Below are 18,749 nucleotides of genomic sequence, written 5' to 3'. Positions count from 1 at the left end.
CTAACGCTTCTTTCCCCCCTCGTATGTGTTTGCAATCACCTTTTACAGACTATCTGATGTAGTTACCAACTTTCAGTATTTATTTGAAAATAAACTACAGGGTTTTTGTTTAGCCTGTAACATCATCATTATTCAACCTATTACTTGAAGTAGTTTAATTTCACTCTTACCTGTTTTGACAGCTGAATCTTATCTTCCTGGTGATCACATTGTGCAAAATGGTGAAGCACTCAAACACTTTGAAACCAGACTCTAGCAGGTTGGAAAACATTAAGTAAGTGCTTTGTGTTCAAGTATGAGAACTATGATTATTTTCTGATTGCTGAACTGATTGAAAGCTACTCTCCATTAGGAGCACATGCCATTGTCTCCCAGCAACTGCAGATGTCAATTAGAAGCAAACAGAGCCAATCCTGCTTTCGTCACATTGTTGCTGTAATGTCACAAACGCCGGTCAAAATTAGATAATTTCAGCCTGGAACTAGTGCCAAGAAACTGTTTCACGGAAATGCCACAGCACTGTAGTAATTTCATTTGCATTTAAAATGCAGTTCAAAAATGATGTTCCTGTTTGCATGGCTGATATGATTATATTAAGTTTGTTTTGTTAAATGACTTTTTGATTTAGGGATTCTGAGCAGTTTCTACTCGTAATCCTGTGCTCCCAAGAGAATTGACTCTATTATTATTGTTAACTTGAAGATTATCTGCTGTTTTCATGCTAATTTAACAAATGTTTACTTTATCATGGTGCTGTACTGTAGTATCCCTTTTGCAGAGTAATACAAGTTTTATATAACTAACAAGGCTTTGGCAGCTTTCCCTTTTTTAGATAGCTTTTTACTGTATTCTCTGTAGCTTTACATTGTACTGAAGGTTTTTGTTACCCACACTGAAGGGATGGTGCAACTTTCTAACGCTGAGGGTTGGATGTGAAAGGGTCTTACAGATTGGCTTTGACTGTTGCAAATGGCCAAGGGAGGTTTGCAGTGAGGGACCCTTGGGAACTAGGATGTTCTGGATAGGTCAGTACCAGCTTCATTGCATGTTGCATGAGGAGAGAGAGAGCTAATCTTTAGCATCTCTCTCTTTTCTTCCTTTTCCTCTTTCTGTCTTCTCATCCACACCAGTAATTACCGTGTTTGTGATGGCTACTATAATACGGACTTACCTGGGTAAGATAGAACCCTACATTAACAAATTTCTGGCATGACTTTTAACTTTACAAACTCGGTCATATTGTGGATTTCCCTTAATTTTAATTAACTATTTTTGAGATATCTGATTTGCTAAAGACTTTTTAACTATTATATGCCTTTATAATTTTAAATTGCTTGCCTCTGCATTTTGAATTTCCTAATTTTGACTAATTTTTATAGACAATTAAAAATGCTCTTATTAATTTCTGTTTCAATTCTGTCTAATAATTTTGTTTCTCTTTTCTGCTTATAATGCTTTCTAGCTATGAAGATAATAAGCCATTTATCAAGTAAGATCATTAGTTAGATGTGGAATTCACTGACTAAATTCCCTTTCCCTTTCATTCTGTGCCGTTCGCTACAACTCCTTTTCCTTAACCTGTTCATGATGGAATCTTTTTTAGATTATTCTGTAAAGCAATATCCATGTTTTTGTCACATTTCAGCAGGGGTTCTTCATGTGGAAGTTAGACCATCTAGCTTCGGTTTAGCTGAGTTTATCGGAGCATTAAAGATTTGGGCTCTAGGCTTTTAATCTGCTGTTTAACCTTTGTGCATTTGTGTGACATTATTTGGTGTCATATGGCAGCACCACTGTTTAAAATCTATGGTGTGATTAGTGGCTAAGCCAGATTTATCAGTCTCTTTTCTAAAAGCAGATAAGGCAATGGAGTAGCTGGGGTTTGTGCTATACTTCTGCATTTCAAAATAGTTTTGACATCCTATGCTGTTCTTGAGAAAGAAAAAGGTTATATCTACTCTTGCTGTTTTCACTGGAGACTAAGAATACTAAATGGAATTGTTCTTTCTTTGATAGATAAAAGGTTAAACCCAAGGAATTTTTACATTTGAATATGAAACTAGTAAAAGTCAACTGCAGGAACTGAAATGTTAATATTGGATTTGGCCATGTGCATTCTCTTAAGTAATGTTGCTAAAATTAATTTTCTTTTACAGATCCTGGGTCCTGGGTGCATTTGCTCTCCTGTGTCTCCTTGGCCTAACATGGTCATTTGGCCTGCTGTTCATAAACGAGGGGACTGTTGTGATGACCTATCTCTTCACAGTATTTAATGCTTTCCAAGGAATGTTTATATTCATCTTTCATTGTGCCCTCCAAAAGAAAGTAAGTTACCAGAACCACAGATGTGTGTTCCCTAATTCCTTAGGAAGGCCACATATAATTCTTAAAAAAATAGAGAGAAAAAAATAGCAAAGTCAAGAACTGTAGTATTTTGAAGTAATTTGGGGAGGGGACTGGGATTCCAAAGCAGTTCTTGCTGTATGTGGGAGTCGTGTAGCTGCTCTGTGCCCCAGGCAGGTTTAACAGGGGTGCACCATTTCCAACCTGGGCTTGAAATGTTTTGAGGCTTTGTGAAGAAAATTGCTATAGAAAATGTCCTGTTTAACACTGGTGAGATGGTATCTATTAGTCTGGACTTACAACCAAAAGTCTTTATGCCCATGTGAAACAAGTCCTGCCCCTGCTGCAGGGCTGCAGCCAAAGGACCAGTTCCAGTATGAGCCTGGAAACCTCTCCTTTCCTCAGATGAAGGCAGAGGACCTCTCCTGAGATCCCACTAAGCTGCCACACAAAGCTCCAGGCGATAGGCAGGGTCTGTACTTGGTGTGCTCATTCATTACAAAATCAAGTGAGATGTAAAAATTAATTTTACTACAAACTTCAGCACTTTACAAAAAAGTAGTCATTAACTACTAACAGCAATACTTTTCTAAAGGTGGAAAAGATGCCAGCATGACTACTTTTTTTCCAAGAGTTTGCCTCCCCCAGAAATCCCAGTAGCTTTGTTCTCTTAACTGGAAAAACTGGAATCCCCTGGGCAAGAGGGATGAGCTGAACTAGTTCTGCACCCCTTCAGCTGGTGGGAGCAGAAGGGTCCAGAATGAGCAGATCTACTGGAGAGGGAAAGCTTGCAGGGGAGAGAGGAACAAGCAAGAGAGAAGGCAGGTGAAGGGTGCAGCTCTGTGGGATTCTTTTTGGGTTCCCTGCACCCCTTCTGTTCCCCAGGGGATGGAGACTGCTTCCAAGGGTGCCTCAGAGAGGCTTTAAGGAAGAGGGAATGAGAAAAGCTGACAGCCTCTGTTAGAAGGCAGGACAAGTGAAAGTAATGAGAGTTGAGAGGAAGGGTAAATGTTATAAGTCCCACCCAAAAAAAGTAACATGTAATGTAGTACATCCTACATTTGGAAATACCTTATTTGCAATATTTAGATTTTAAATATTTTTACCACTTTTAGGCTGGAGACCTAGCAATTGTTAACTCCCATTATAATTAGCTCACCAGAGACATAATTAACAGATATTTATAAGATGGTTTGAGACCACTGGATAAAGCGTTGCTGTGGAAGTACAAAAAATACAAAAACCATATTTGTGCATGTTCTCAACTGTACCAGCTCTAAGAGTATCAGCATCTACAAAGCTGGTGTAGACAATGGCATTCAGACATGTTTTAGCAAAGATCTGGTAGACAGAAAGCATTTTATCCAGATGAACATGGCACTCCTCTCATTTTGAGAGAACAAAAGCACACTTAGAGAGGAGATGGAGCCTAAGAAAAGAAGATAGGGAAGAAAATGCAAACATTCTCAAAATGCAAATAATTTCTAGATTAGGGTTTCGTATAATGTTTCCCTTTTTGTATTTGTGTTGGACTCAAAAATCAAAAACAGATTCCTTTTTTATTTCTTTTTACAGCTGTGCATTGTTTTTATATAAAGTGGAGTCAGCAGAAAGGAATATTAAAATACCAGTCAAGTGTGAAAAAGCATAACCTAGAGCAATAAGATTTATACCTGAAAGAATGTTAAAGCTGCCATTTAAGATTTTCAAGTGTCGCTGCCTTTTGACTGGATGTTGTCCTACCCTCTGTCTGCATAGCTAATGTAGTCTTTTTATTCTGTTATTACTAGTTGGTCACTAAACTGAACAGAGAAATAGAATTGTGGAAGTGAAAACTATTATGTTTCCAGTTCTGACGAGATGATGGTGCTGTTGCTTCCATCAGTTTCCAACAAGCTATAATTTAGAAATAATGACAGTGGAATGCACACTCCTGACAGATAATGTACATTCACTGCAATAGAGGCATTAGGCAAAACCAGCCCTGGAGGGTGGTATTTCGGAAAAAATACAGTTTTGATTGCTATTGTCTCTACTGTGTAGTGGTTTGGAGCATTTAGTATCCATTAGTGCTCAGGAATGTATTTTTTTAGGTGTTACACCATAAATATAGACCTATGTTTTTTACACTACAGGGTTGAAAATTATAATTCTAAGTTGTTTCATTTCTGCTTTCGTTTTTTATGTGTCTTTTGTGCTGATATAGATGGGGTTGACTTAAAATATGTACCATATATTTTTATAAAAAGGTGAGTTATTGTGCCTAGCTTGAAGTTAAGGCACAAATTATTCAAATTTTCTTCAACCTTGTGCTTTATAGAAACATCACAGTATGCATTCCATGAGTAAAACTCCTGTAATGTTGAAAACAGCACATTACATATGTAAATCCACACAATTAACTTTTTTCATTTTCCCCTTTCCCCTTTTTGCATACACATAACTTTCTGTGTTATATATTCATAGGTCAGGCAGAATTTTCAGATTAGCTGAAATCCCACTTTTCACAGAAACTCATGAGTCTCATTGATGTAGAAGAGACACTTAAATTCCCACCTCTCTGATGGAAGAGTTATGAATTTAGACTTACACATCTATACAAATTTTATCCACTGTGTCCTTTCCCTGATGCTGTCACGCTGCCAAGATGTGCATGTGCTCTCCTGAAAACAGCAGTCAGTGTAGCAGTCACTGAATATGAGAGAACTAACTGCTCTGTAAATTAATCCTGATTACTTTTATGGCAACCATTAACACACATAACAAAACTAAAGTTTCCAGTAGGTCACTGGAAACAGAAGGTGAATGAATGCAGGCCAAATATTGGAATCATTAATTAGTTTTGTTGCTCTCTCAGGAAAAAAAAAACCACATCTACGTAGGTATATTCAAATTTCCAGGCTCAACAAACTGAGTAATGGCAGTTGTATGTTCTGGTCCTAAAGTGGCAGCTGCTCCACTCCCATCCTTTATGGCTCAGACTGTGACTCTGGGACACTGGAAGGTGCCTCCCCAGCAGAGCTGCTGCTCTGCCCCAAGTGGGGCACTGGGGAGCTCTGCTGGGTGCCAGAGCAGGGGTGGGTATGTGGAGTGAGCTGAGGGAGTTACACAGAGTGTGAAAATGCCTTTACAGCCATGGCAGGCTTGGCACTCTGGAGCACAAGGCAAAACATAAAGGGCAGTGCTGAGCAGTGCAGAGGCTGGTTACCTCAGCCCTCCTTGCCTGCTGGGATGGGAATACAGGCTGGGATCCTGTGCTTTCTGCACCAAAAGCTCATATAAAAAGGACTATTTTCAGCCACCATTCAGTTCAGGTAAACTTAACTAGCTCAGTAATGATTATTCAAGGACATCTAAATGAAGTGTGTCCATACCTTGGAAATAATAGTTTCAGAAGTCCTGGGTAGCTGATAATACTGCCACTGGGTAGGGGCAGAGCTGTGGTTTTGCCAGCAGCTTGACAGACGAGAATTATCTATTTGCTTGAAAGGCAGTTCCAGTGCCAGGTTCCTGTGTTTTTGCCAGCAGAGATATTTAACACCCATCCTTGTGCTGAGCAGTCTGGTTTTCTCCCCCAAAGGTGCGGAAGGAGTATGGGAAGTGCTTCCGCCACTCCTACTGCTGTGGGGGGCTGCCCACGGAGAGCCCCCACAGCTCCGTGAAGGCATCCACCACCAGAACCAGCGCCCGCTACTCCTCTGGCACTCAGGTGACAAACACTTCGACACACCTTTTCATTACATTTATTTATTAAAAGCCCGCTGAGATGTGTTCCAGTCAGAAGGACTAATTGTCTTCTCATCGTTATCATTTAGATGGCAAATACTGCACAGCAGAATTATTTCTTTTTAAACGTTTCCTTTTACTTTGGTCTAATACAAGCACCTTTTTTTTTTTTTCTTGTAATTAGGGTTTATAGGAAGGTTTATACCACCATGTTTCATCTAAATGAAGTTTAATAAATTAGAGTTTTAATAAAAAAAGAAGGCGTTTTCACTATGTGCTAGAAGAATGTGTTACTTTAGGCCAAAATAAACACAAATATTCTACATAATAGCACATGAGTAGGAAAAAATCTTTTCATAACTTACTGTGCTTTTGTCTCACTGCTTTATGTTAACAGAGTCGTATAAGGAGGATGTGGAATGACACTGTGAGAAAACAATCTGAATCGTCTTTTATCTCAGGTGACATCAACAGCACTTCAACACTTAATCAAGGTCAGTCACTGGGAACATTTCGGTTTTAGAATCCTTAAATTTTATACAGATTTTATATCACTTAGCACAGAAGAATTGAAAAGAATGTTTTCAAAAAAAAAAAAAAATCTGGAACAAATGTTCTCTAAAAGCAGAGTTTTAAAGTCATCCACCAGCACTTTTTAAAACAGTGTTCCCTCAACTGGCCCTGCTATAGAAGCTGAATTCCTCCATTCATGGGAATGTATTTAAATAAGTTTCATCAATAATTTAGCTTAAAAGCAAGATCATAATTTTAAATCTTTCCTAACCTTTATAGGTTAAATCTGAAACAGAAATATGAGTGCAGTAACATTTTAATGCGTATTTGACTGATTTTTAGGTGCAGAAATTTTCCCAGTGAAATCTAATTGATATCATTTCTATGCAAAAGATGTCTGTGAAGCATTTATCTTTTCTGTTTCAAAGAGCATCATATCTGTAACATGGGATAGAATCCAGATTTTCAGGCACAGAGAAGTCAAACCCTCAAAACTTCTCAACTCAAACAGACTTTGAAATCTGTAACATCATTCTCCTGTCCAGGCAGAACACAAGGGGATTAACCCAGACAGACTGTCCCTTCCTCTCTGCCCTCCCTGCTGGGTTTCCTTAGGGCAGTTTGAGCAGCAGAGGAGAGAAGAGTGCTCTGTGCCAGGCAGGTTCAAAGCCTGTCCTCCACCCACATCCCCACGTGAAGAGCCCTGGTCTCACTGCAGCCCGCTCCTGCTCAGCTCACAGAGTTTCAGACAGAAAATTCAAGTTCATGATTTAATGGCAGGGGCATGTGCTTGACTCATGTTGGTTTTGAAAGTAAGAACTGTGGTATTTGCAGAGGCACAGGTGGCAGGGAGCACAGTTCTAGTTCTCTTCGGCGTGTCGAGAAGAGCTGTGTCTCACTGCTCCCCTTCCCCATATGGGTCTTACATGTTCCTCTGGCAAAAATTAAGTACAAAATGTGTATTTTTCAAGTCCAAGAAAGAAGTTAGTTCCCCTCCAGTGTCTTATTAAAATCCCACAAATACACATTATATAAAAGTTTGGGTTTTCACCCCAGTTTGATGTCTCTGACTCCTGAGGATTGCTCTAACCATGCTACACCCTGAGGTAATGCAGAGTTGAGCTGAGCTCCTGAAAGCTTTTCCCTGTTCCAAGTTTCAGTCTCAAGTCACTGGAGATGTTCTGCCATGATTAGAAAAATTGCTATCAACTCTTTTCAGTTGTCAGACTGTCACTATCTCAGTGGTACATACTTATAAGAGTAGCCTAATAATTAATGGCAAGTGTAATCTTTCCTTTAAAATAAAAATAAAGCTTTTAAAGGTGGTCAAACAATTTGGATTGAAAAAAATTCTTAACTCTAAATTACAAGTAATGATTTTAACCAAGAAGAAAAAAAACCCAAGCAAAATGTTAGTATTTTTAGTAAGAAGTGCATTACAACTGAAAAAAGCTGTGATAAAAGCTTTTTAGTTGATCACTGATACAAACTTTCAAATAAGATTAGCATAGTCAGACAGTAATTCTTGGAATGTCAGAAACTTCTGCTCATTTCTGCTACTAAGTATCTATTCTGCTAGTAAGTAGTACAAAAGCATTAATATTTGGAATATATACTATCATTCCTTGCCCCAAAAATATCCATACTATAAAGATATAGCTGTCTCTTTAGTTGTCCTTGGGTCTGTAATACTCTGACCCTGTGCAATGCAATAGAAAGTGAAATTTTGCCTTATTGAAAAGTTTAAATTAATTTTTAAAACACAGCTTTTTGTGTGTGGCTTTTTTTGGTCATTATTCCAATCCATTTTTCCAGTAGTAGCTAGAAATCAGAGATTAATTGACTTTTTAATAATGTCTCAAAATACGCTGGTTTTTTTCTAATTATTCCGAGGGTTGTTTAAATGGTGTTGCATTAACATGTAAAATGGGTTTAAAAAAATCTGTTCATGTGGTATTTTGCTTTGTCTTACATTGTTTGTAAACTGATTGTTTAAAGAAATTTGTCATTCGAGGAAATCTATTTTTTTTAAACCTGGCAGATAAATTTGCAGCATGAATGTCCCGGGAGAAAATGTGAATGCTCTGATTTCTTAGAGCAAATATTTTGCTTTCCCCTCAGCATGCATACTTTTGCATATACTAAGATGTGCTTCTTGCAGTTTATCATCCACTGTCTGTTTGAAAGCAGCAACTCCCTTCCACTCTCTGTGTGTTTTTAATAAAGTGAATAACAGCTCTCATCCTGACATAAGAGGGTTTTCAGTTTGAGAAATTCAGTTCTCTCCACTCTGGACAGAACTGCTCCATATGCTCAGTGTTAAAGTTCTAATAGCTTTACGTAGTACCTGGATCTCTACCCATTTAATTGCTATTCTGGTGTAGCTGATTTGTATACATCAGTAAATATCACTTTCACGAGATGTTTACTTTGGGGATTTGGGCAGCACCTGTGAATTACTGGAATCTAACTGTGTTTTCCTGCTCCCATTTCAAATACATAGCTAAAACACATCCAGAAATTTTCAGCTGAATTACATTTGACAAGTCCTACATGATTCATGAGGAATAAAAAATATTCTTTATTGAAACTGTCAGACTAAAATTAAAGAACTGACATTTTTTTTTTCTGTTTCTTTTGCTTTAGGAATGACTGGCAATTACCTACTAACAAACCCTCTTCTTCGACCACACGGCACTAACAACCCCTATAACACATTGCTCGCTGAAACAGTTGTATGTAATGCCCCTTCAGCTCCTGTGTTTAACTCACCAGGTGTGCTTATACTTCCTGAATAAACCGCTTTTCTTGGCTCGCTCCACATTCCCTCTTTTCCCCAGACAGAAACCCGAGTTGCAACACCCCAGCCCTAGTGTCTGAATTTCTGTCACTTGGAGAAATACAGTATTGCCAATGTCAGCTTGTAAAACTGCACTATATTATAGTAATGCCTTTGCCCTAACAGTATTTACCAATAATTATCCATGTCTTTAACACAGGTGGCATAAATCTTAATATACTATTACAGGACTGACACCACATGGTCCGAGAGCCCATCTTCAAGATATATATCACTTAGAGGTATCATGTCTATGCAATAAAAGGTTGACTCTAAAGCTTGTTGAGAAAATCCTGCTTCTGGAACAGATTAAATACCAAAGCCCAAGGCATCTTGGCACCTTTGGACACCCCGGTGTAGAAAACTGTATCCAGCATCAAAGAGATCGAAACTATAGTATAGTGCAGCTTTATGTAGATCATTTTCCTGTAGGAAAATCTTGGGATTAACAGTTAGAGCAGTTTAGTTCTGTAGGAATAAAGGGTATCATCACTTACCTAACATTTTGTTGTTACATTATCTACTTACTTTTTTAAACAATGGTGCAACTCATCAGTAAATATCTTGCAGATACTGTTTGATGAGTCATAACATCACTTTAGTGTAACTGGAATGATAAATCTTTGAAAAAGAGCTCATAAAAACCTTGTTTCCAGTTTTTATTTCAAGTTTCCTTTTTAACTGAACTGTAGTTTCTATTTTCATTCTCTTGTTTTCTTACTTTCCTTATGCTTTCCTCTAGCAACCTACAGAGAGACAAGTATGGGAGTAAAACTTAACTTTGCCTATCAAATGTAAATTTTTTCAGCATGATTTTTAATGGGCACAATTAAAACATAACTAGCGGTCATGAAGTAGACTCAGCGGGCAAGTGGTTCACAATTTGCAAATGAAATGTTTCCACATTCAAAAAGTACTTGCATACTGCTTTTTGGGAAGCGACACGAGGTCTGTAGCAAACCCCATTGGTAACACGAGTTATGCAATGCTGAAATAATTTGCTGTTTAAAACCAAAGCGGTGTCACGCCAAAATGCTCAACAATTTGCTTATATCTTTATATCCCTACAGTAATCTTGCTACAGGCTATGGAAAGATTTCAAATTAATTACCTGATCGTGGGCAACAAAATTTGCCTCGTCAAACCAATTTGAATATATTCTACCATGCTTAACTCTGCAGTATATCATAGAAAACTCATTTTGGATTATTATTTTGATATCTGTTTAGCAGAGAAAAAGAAAATTAAAATTACAGAATTAAATCACTTTCATGAGGGAAATGAATCCAGCATGTGGTCCATGTGTTGTCTACTTTTATAAATGCCATATGTTCTTTGCAGCTAAATTCATTGCAAGAAAAATCCTGGAACATACATGAAATTGCCAAACTACAAAGTTGTTTAATCAAAGCTTAAAGAGACCTTTCAGACAACCCTCATCACTGTGTAAATCAGGACACATGGAGAAGACTTACCAATAACACAAATGCAAAATGACGTGCAAATTGCTCAAAATTTATTTGGAAATTATTACTCCATTTTTTTAAAGTTGAAGAAAAAGATCTTTTCATGAGAAAATGCAATTACTTTTTAATTGAAAACAATATTTCCAGAGAGGATTGAATTTTCTAGGATAAGCTGCAGCTTTAATTATCAAAAAAAAAAACCAAAAAAATGGGAAAAACATATAATCTTTTTCAAAAAAACTTTTCTCTGATACTCCTCCAAGCCTTGCATATTATGCAGCAGCCTCACAGTGGTCAGTCTCATTTCAGTAAAGTCACTTCATTCTTTCTTTATTTTCCAGACATATCTGTAGATAAAGTGATTTTCTAGGAATGCTCTCACCATCTGACATCCATGGTTCAGACTGTTTAATTTCTTGCAAAGTTTTTTCTCTTTTTTTTTTTTTCTTTTTTTTTCCTTTGCTTGGGAAGCACTGTGCTGTCATGGTTTACATGTCTTTGTGTCTATAGGAAAATCTTTTCTTTATCGAGTTACTGGAAAAAAAAAAAAGCCAAAACCAAAAGCATAAAGACCTTAATCATCATAAGACTTCATTTTCCCCCCCTTAAACTCCTTTTCATGTTTTCAGCAGACTTACCCAATCTGTCATTCCTCCAACAGCTCTGAGATATCAGCCATGGCTGATTTCCTCTTCCCATTCCACAACTAATATTTATTCTTTGGTTTAATTTCTGTGACCCATACTTACAGAAATTCCTAACATTTCTGCATTTGACTTCCATGCCCATGGTTAACTGTGGGCCTAACTCTTAATTAACTATTCTGGTTCATTCAGTGCTGTCACTGTGACTGATGCAGACTGCAGGCAAACTCTGACCTTTAGGGGCCTGGGGCCATTGTTGGCAGACAGAATATTAGTGCAAAAAAATTACATTAAGTGGGGAAAGAAAAGCTGTTATTGCTTAGTAATCTAATTTGCTGAACCCTTGCTCTGACTAAGTTGCTGAGAAGCTCAGTAATTCTTCATCATGTTACAATAAATCATTTTACTTTCTTTTATATATCAGCTACTCTTAGGCCAGATAGCCTGAGCAGACAGACATGATGTGAGTTGTCCAAAGTGAGTCATTCCACCTGCTGTCTATCGTGTTGTTGGATGGTGCTTGTGGGCCCTGGTCCCTGTAGTGTGAAAGATGGCTGTCCTTGTTTAACATAAATTCTTTGTATTTATCCATTTTTTTCATTCTTTTCTTTACTTCATCTCAAAAAAAAAAAAAAAAAACAGGAAAAAAATGTTAGAAACGTTGTTAAAGTAGTTGCTTGCCAGTTATGTGGGTTTATGTTGTACATTTACCTTCAGTTATGTCTGTGATCTAATTCCTTTTTAATTTAGTGTCGTTTAGGACAAATTCTGTTAATTTTCTTTTTCTAAATCATGGTGGTGTACTTCAAAACATAGATGTTTCCAAACGAATTGCTTTGCATTACATATGCAAGGGCATGGAGTGAACAGTTCCTGGTGGAAAAGTCACAGAATTGACACTAAATTAAGAAATTCAAATGCCACTATTCCCCACAGGAAATACACATTGCTATTTTTAGAATGCATCTTTCCTATAAGGTGTGCAACTTGTTTACATTTGGGAATGTTCAATAACCTAACCTTTCTCAAGTTTTACTTCCAAGTACAACTTTGTCCTGAACTACATTAAAGAATTGTGTTAAAAAGAGCAAAAAGAAAAAAACAAACACAAGTGATCAAAGCGTGTCAGGCAATAACCAGAGGTGTCCTTTTCCCTTTCAGGACATTCACTGAACAATGCCAGGGATACAAGTGCCATGGATACTCTACCGCTAAATGGTAATTTCAACAACAGCTACTCGTTGCGCAACGGAGACTATAACGACAGCGTGCAAGTCGTAGACTGTGGACTAAGCCTGAATGATACTGCTTTTGAGAAAATGATCATTTCAGAGTTAGTGCACAACAACCTGCGGGGCAGCAGCAAGAACCACAACCTGGAGCGGGCGCTGCCGGCCAAGGCGGCGATGGGCGGGAGCAGCAGCGAGGACGACGCCATCGTGGCCGACGCCTCGTCTCTGATGCACAGCGACACCCCGGGGCTGGAGCTGCACCACAAAGAGCTCGAGGCCCCGCTCATCCCGCAGCGGACTCACTCCCTTCTGTACCAGCCCCAGAAGAAAGTGAAGCCCGAGGGCACGGACAGCTACGTGTCCCAGCTGACCGCCGAGGCCGACGACCACCTCCAGTCCCCCAACAGAGACTCCCTTTACACGAGCATGCCCAACCTCAGAGACTCTCCGTACCCAGAGAGCAGCCCCGACGTCGAGGAGGACCTCTCTCCCTCCAGGAGGAGTGAAAACGAGGACATTTACTACAAGAGCATGCCAAACCTAGGAGCTGGCCACCAGCTTCAGATGTACTATCAGATCAGCAGGGGTAACAGCGACGGCTACATAATTCCCATTAACAAGGAAGGATGTATTCCAGAAGGAGACGTTAGAGAAGGACAAATGCAACTAGTGACAAGCCTTTAATAGTGTAGCAAAGAAATATTAAAGGCCACGTTCAAGTATTAAAAAGACTTAATTTGCCCCGTGCAGGCTCCCTCATATCTGCTTGAAGAGACAATTCTGTTGACCCTGTGGTTCTCCAGTAACGGAGATGACTGGACCTCGCAGTTCTGTGAATTTTTATAAAACAAAAACTTTGTATATACACAGAGTATACTAAAATGAATTATTTGTTACAAAGAAAAGAAATACCAACAAGGTATTTAAGATATCTTCTGCTGCTGAATTTAACAAAATTGTGAAAAAAAAAAAAAAAAGAGAGAAATAAACACTTTCCAGCCATTTTACTGCAGCAGTTTGTGAACTAAATTTGTAAATATGGCTGCACCATGTTTTTTTTCCTAGGCCTACATTGTATTATATACAAGGCGTAGGCTTTAAAATCCTGTGGGACAAATTTACTGTACCTTACTATTCCTGACAAGACTTGCAAAAGCAGGAGAGATATTCTGCATCAGTTTGCAGTTCACTGCAAATCTTTTCCATTAGGGCAAAGATTGAATACATGTCTAACCACTAGCAATCAAGCCACAGGCCTTATTTCATATATTTCCTCAACTGTACAATGAACCGTTCTCATGAAAAAATGGCTAAAGAAATTATATTTTGTTCTATTGCTAGGGTAAAATAAATACATTTGTGTCCAACTGAAATATAATTGTCATTAAAAAATAATTTTAAAGAGTTTGAAGAAAATATTGTGAAAAGCTCTTGGTTGCACATACGTTATAAGCTGTTTTTCTTACACTGTTCATAGTACGGTAGTATGTTTAAAATGCAACTTCTACCCATTTTCACTTATTTTTCACTGCAAACAGTGTTCTGCTTTGACAAGTTAGTTTTTATTCTTAAGTTTTTGAATTTTTATTGCCAAAAAAACCATAATTTTGGGAGAAATTTGTTTTAGAAGCCAATTATGCCAAGCCTTGCACAAATTTGGTATAGCTAACAAAGATTGTAACTCAGTTCCCTGTTCAGTCTTTAATCAGGGTTGGGTGGTAAGGGGTAAGGGGGACACTGGACACTCCTCACAAGCTTTCTCGTGAATAAAAGGTGCCTGTCCTTTAAAAAAAATAAATAAAACATAACTATTACTCTTCCATATTCCTTCTGCCTATATTTAGTAATTAATTTATTTTATGATAAAAAAAATCTAATGAAATGTAAATTGTTTCAACAAAATTCTGCTTTTTTCATCCCTTTGTGTAAACCTGTTAATAATGAGCCCATCACTAATATCCAGTGTAAAGTTTAACACCTGTTTGACAGTAAATAAATGTGAATTTTTTTCCAAATAGGTAAAATGTGCATTATTATGTACGAAGCATAATTGGCATCAGCAGACCTTCAACCCAGATGTATCCTGCCTAGAATGACTTCTTTACATTTCATGATTTAAGTGGCAAGAATACAACAGAAACTGTGTATGGCTCTACAGAAGGGAGATCTTTACTGTTCCTTAGTCACAATTGAATAGGATCAAACTCAGACATAGCAGGGTCATTAGGAAAATGTACTGTAATTTCATGTATTTACATAACTTTTAAGTAGGCATCTGCACTGAAATTAAAAATAAGGTGGTAAATGCCACTATCATAGTCTCGGCAACAGTAATTAGCAGTTAATTATTAGTGATGAAGATATATTGTTGCAGTGGGGAAAACATGAATAAGCAGCATTTGGCCAGCAGTGTGAGTGCTGTCTGAATAATCTAAATAACCTAAATAATTCATCCGTCACGGCGCTGGTTGGCGTCGGATAAATCAGGATGACTGTCCCTGTTCTACCAGACTGGCGAACTGCAGAAGGCAGCTGATGCCCAAGATGTTATCTACAAATCAGTGGCAAAATTGGAAGTCTGAAGTCTTTGTTGTGTTGATTCCCAAGCCTCTTTTGTCCCTCTCATTGAGGGCCTGTCAGAGATAACACCAAGAACTTCCATTTGTCACCACTTCCAAAGTTGGGTTCTTCCAGATAACTCTCAAATTAACACCCCACCATCACAGAGGCCACATGTGTGCCCGCTGTGACTCCATGTGTGATAACAGCAAAAAATTCACTTGAAAGCTGTATTGTTACCTTCTAATGCATTGGAGTATATAAAGTCCATTTGGAAAATAAGTCAATGCATTTTGAAGTATCAATTTCAGAAGAATGTTTTCGGCAAGACTTCCTGCTGTTGAGAAAGTTCAAACTCTGTAAAAAAAATAAAGTCCAGGTTGAGATGGAACCGTGGGGTTCAGGTGATCTCAATATATCTGTACTCAGGACTGTGACACTGTAGTGATTGTTCTTGAAAAAGGCATCTTCACCACCAGCCTTACTGGTAAACTCTTGCCAGTAAGTTCCTTAACACTTAAAAGTTACTGTGTTTGCAGTAAAGTCACTGAACATTTAAAATTTAATCAGTACTGGTTTGCTTCTGTTTAGTAGAGATGCTTTAAAAATCCAAAGTCTCTATGAAACAGGACTTTGTTCTGATTCAGGGTGTACAGCAGACTCCTCGGAGCAAAAATTATTCCCTTAGTCTGTCTGACAACTTGAAAACATACTTGCTGCCTTCTACCTAGGAAATCATGTTCTTAAGGGTTTAAAAATTGTGGTGCTCAAGTAATTACAGTACACATGACCTAATAACTTCACCAACTTTCTTCAGAATCTTCAACCCTAGTTCAAGCAAGCACTCCTTTGTGTCTAACTAAAGGTGGCAAAACTACAGACTGGAGGAAGGTTTGTAGTGTTGTGATCTTAAATATATATTAAATTGCAAATGTAATAAGTACTCACAAAACAAGAAAATGTAGCTGATGAACCTAAGATGAAGCAGCTGAACCTAAGTATCATAAGGGAATTCTTTTGTTAGCTTCTTTGTAATGCAGATGTTGCTTTTTAGTGAGCCTGGTTTTTTTTTTAATGTTGAGCTAGTGAGAGTCCTGTGTTTAGCTAGCAGCCAATACATTGCCAAATTTCTGTTGGTGTAACTTCTCAGTGTAGTAGGTTACAGTATAATTATATAGCTGACAGCTTATTGTAATTTCTTTATGTTCTCTTCTCACATTCCTGCCATCTTGGGATCAGAAGGACAGAAGAATTCAGAGGAAGAGTTCAAGAATAGTGAAATAATGACAGCAGAATTAATGGAAACAAGTGTTTCTTCAGGGTCATCAGTTAACCAGTTCCTATGATGGTGCCAAAGATATGCTGCTATTTTAGGCACTGTCTTTCAGAAGAGCTGTAATTTTCTTATGGCTAGTTATCTCCTGTTACTATCAGTGTTAACCCTACTGGCTTAGTTCAATTCTTCCTTGTAACTTCAGTCCAATTATATTAATTCCTACAAAAGATTGAATGGGATGTGCATTTAGTGAACTGTTGTATAATGGTGCTATGCATTGTTTAATATAAAATACATCTCAATTCTACATAAGTGAACCATAACATGAAGAAATGCAACACTGGTAATAACTTTATAGTTTAAATTAACCTTTATCTGTGAATTCTACAATACACCTTTGCTTCTTTTAAATTTGAAATGAAATTAATAAAGTTTACATATATTCACTTATGTAGGCAATAAAGGGTGTTTCAAATTGCCATAAGTTATGGATAAAATATGTGTCATATTTCATGTCCTAATTTTTAAGGAAATTTTTTTTAACTACACAGAAGAGACATTAAGAGAGCAACGGTTGTTATCCCACTTTGCCTCAAAACTAACAAAACTTCTCTATTCTAGACTTGATTATATCGCAACATATCGTAGTGTAAACTTTTAATCCCTGAATAAAATTACTTTTTAAATCAAGAGAAGCTACAGGAAGATGATTATATGTATCTGTACAACATTTTACTCACTAACTCTAGGGGACAATGAGGAATGGAAAATGATGGGATACAGCAGTAATTCTTCAGTTCCACCTCAGTAACCCTGCAAAGACACACCAGGGAGGTCACAGCAAAGCTTACCTTAATATTTTTTTTAATAGATGGTGACAATCACCCTCCACACTGATGAAGAGCATTGCTACCATTTCAGCAAGCAGGGCTCTTGCTGTGTGACTGCACTGCCAGGTGAGGACCCCAGACCGATGGATGCCACTGGCATGCTGAGTCTCTGCTCCACAATGACACCACAGCTTGGAATCCAGCTTTGCACTGAGTTGGATATAAAAATTACCACTGTCACGGCCCTGGAAACAAGATATCCATGTGTCTCATTTATACAAACGTTTCGTAAATTAGTAGGAACTCAGTTAATGACTCCAGCTCAATCATCTGGCTCTGCCAAAAGTCTGGAGCAAGGGGTCATTAGAACCATGACTGTTACAGCACAGTGTTTGGGGCTGTTCCAGGAAAATCTTCCTGTGGTTTTTAGAACAACAACTTCCAAATCCCTTTATTCATGCAGGATAAATTCCCAATGGTATTTCATTAATTCATGCCTAAGAGCATTAATATCTCAGGGTATTATGTCATCATCAGTCTCAGCCGCTCCCCATCAGAGTCCCTGGCATGGGAAGGGATCCCAGCCCGGGGCAGCCTGAGTGCTTCAAATGCTGCTGGAAAGCACAAAACCCTCAGCTCAGCAGCAAGGAGATTTCAAAGGGCCATCCCATATAATGCACCAGCTGCCTCAGTCATCCTTCTGGGATCCCAGATGCAGAAAGCACATTCAGAATAGGGAGTTCCGTAAAGAAAATCCTTCTACAGCAAAGTTTGTGACCTGGACCATTTCTTCCTTGGGTGCACACCTCCTTTTGTATGTTGGAGTAGGAGCCCTGGCACAATGGAGACTCTGCACTGCCAAACACTTCGAAGTTTAGACAGCAAAAAACCATCACTGAGCCCAAAAACATCAGTGCATATTAAAAGCTCTGATTCCCAAATAGAAGGCAGCAGGTTATGGGCTTTTCTAATGGAGCAGCAGGATCTCTGCAGATAGCAGTGAACAGCTATCTGGAATAACTGTTCCAGTCCTCTTGTAGCATAAGAATTGTTTTAAAATAACATAATGCTTTTGAGCATTCGGCCTCCATTATTGCTTAAGAGAATAATTCCCAAAGGTTAATGAGGTTTTCATGAAAATAATTCATTTTATCTCTCTTTAAATACACCTCTTTGCTGCTTTTTCTTTCTTTTGCATTAGCAATATAAATAGAAGCTTCTTAGCTTGTATTTTTCACACCACTCATTGTTTAAAATACTTCCCTTTTGTTTCCTATTACTTAACTTCTTTCTAAGCAAAGCCTTGTTTTCAGCCTCCTCC

The 18,749-nt window shown here is 38.1% G+C and overlaps 1 protein-coding gene across 19 annotated transcripts in view; it reads left to right on the top strand.

Annotated features, from left to right (window-relative positions):
• The window catches only part of ADGRL2 (adhesion G protein-coupled receptor L2), a 373,303-nt gene extending 358,713 nt beyond the window's left edge, over positions 1-14,590 (top strand). For 4 of the 19 annotated variants that reach the window (XM_051795993.1, XM_051795994.1, XM_051795997.1 and 1 more), the window contains 8 exons: positions 183-274; positions 1,131-1,175; positions 1,463-1,489; positions 2,157-2,325; positions 5,924-6,052; positions 6,467-6,563; positions 9,229-9,357; positions 12,693-14,590. In XM_051795993.1, coding sequence (XP_051651953.1) covers positions 183-274; positions 1,131-1,175; positions 1,463-1,489; positions 2,157-2,325; positions 5,924-6,052; positions 6,467-6,563; positions 9,229-9,357; positions 12,693-13,447 — 1,443 coding nt within the window. In that variant the 3' untranslated portion in view covers positions 13,448-14,590. Of the gene's footprint in view, positions 1-182; positions 275-1,130; positions 1,176-1,462; positions 1,490-2,156; positions 2,326-5,923; positions 6,053-6,466; positions 6,564-9,228; positions 9,358-10,163; positions 11,219-11,955; positions 12,009-12,692 lie in introns of those variants that run through there. The other 15 variants (XM_051795998.1, XM_051795995.1, XM_051796001.1 and 12 more) reach the window with 11 other exon arrangements.
• Positions 14,591-18,749: the final 4,159 nt, after the last annotated feature.

This window comes from Manacus candei, unplaced genomic scaffold (genome assembly GCF_025592945.1).
Source record: "Manacus candei isolate 608988 ecotype Guabito, Panama unplaced genomic scaffold, ASM2559294v1 h1tg000044l, whole genome shotgun sequence".
Lineage (NCBI taxonomy): Eukaryota > Metazoa > Chordata > Aves > Passeriformes > Pipridae > Manacus > Manacus candei.
Note: the sequence above shows the minus strand (reverse complement) of the source record. Positions and strands in the feature narration are given on the sequence as shown.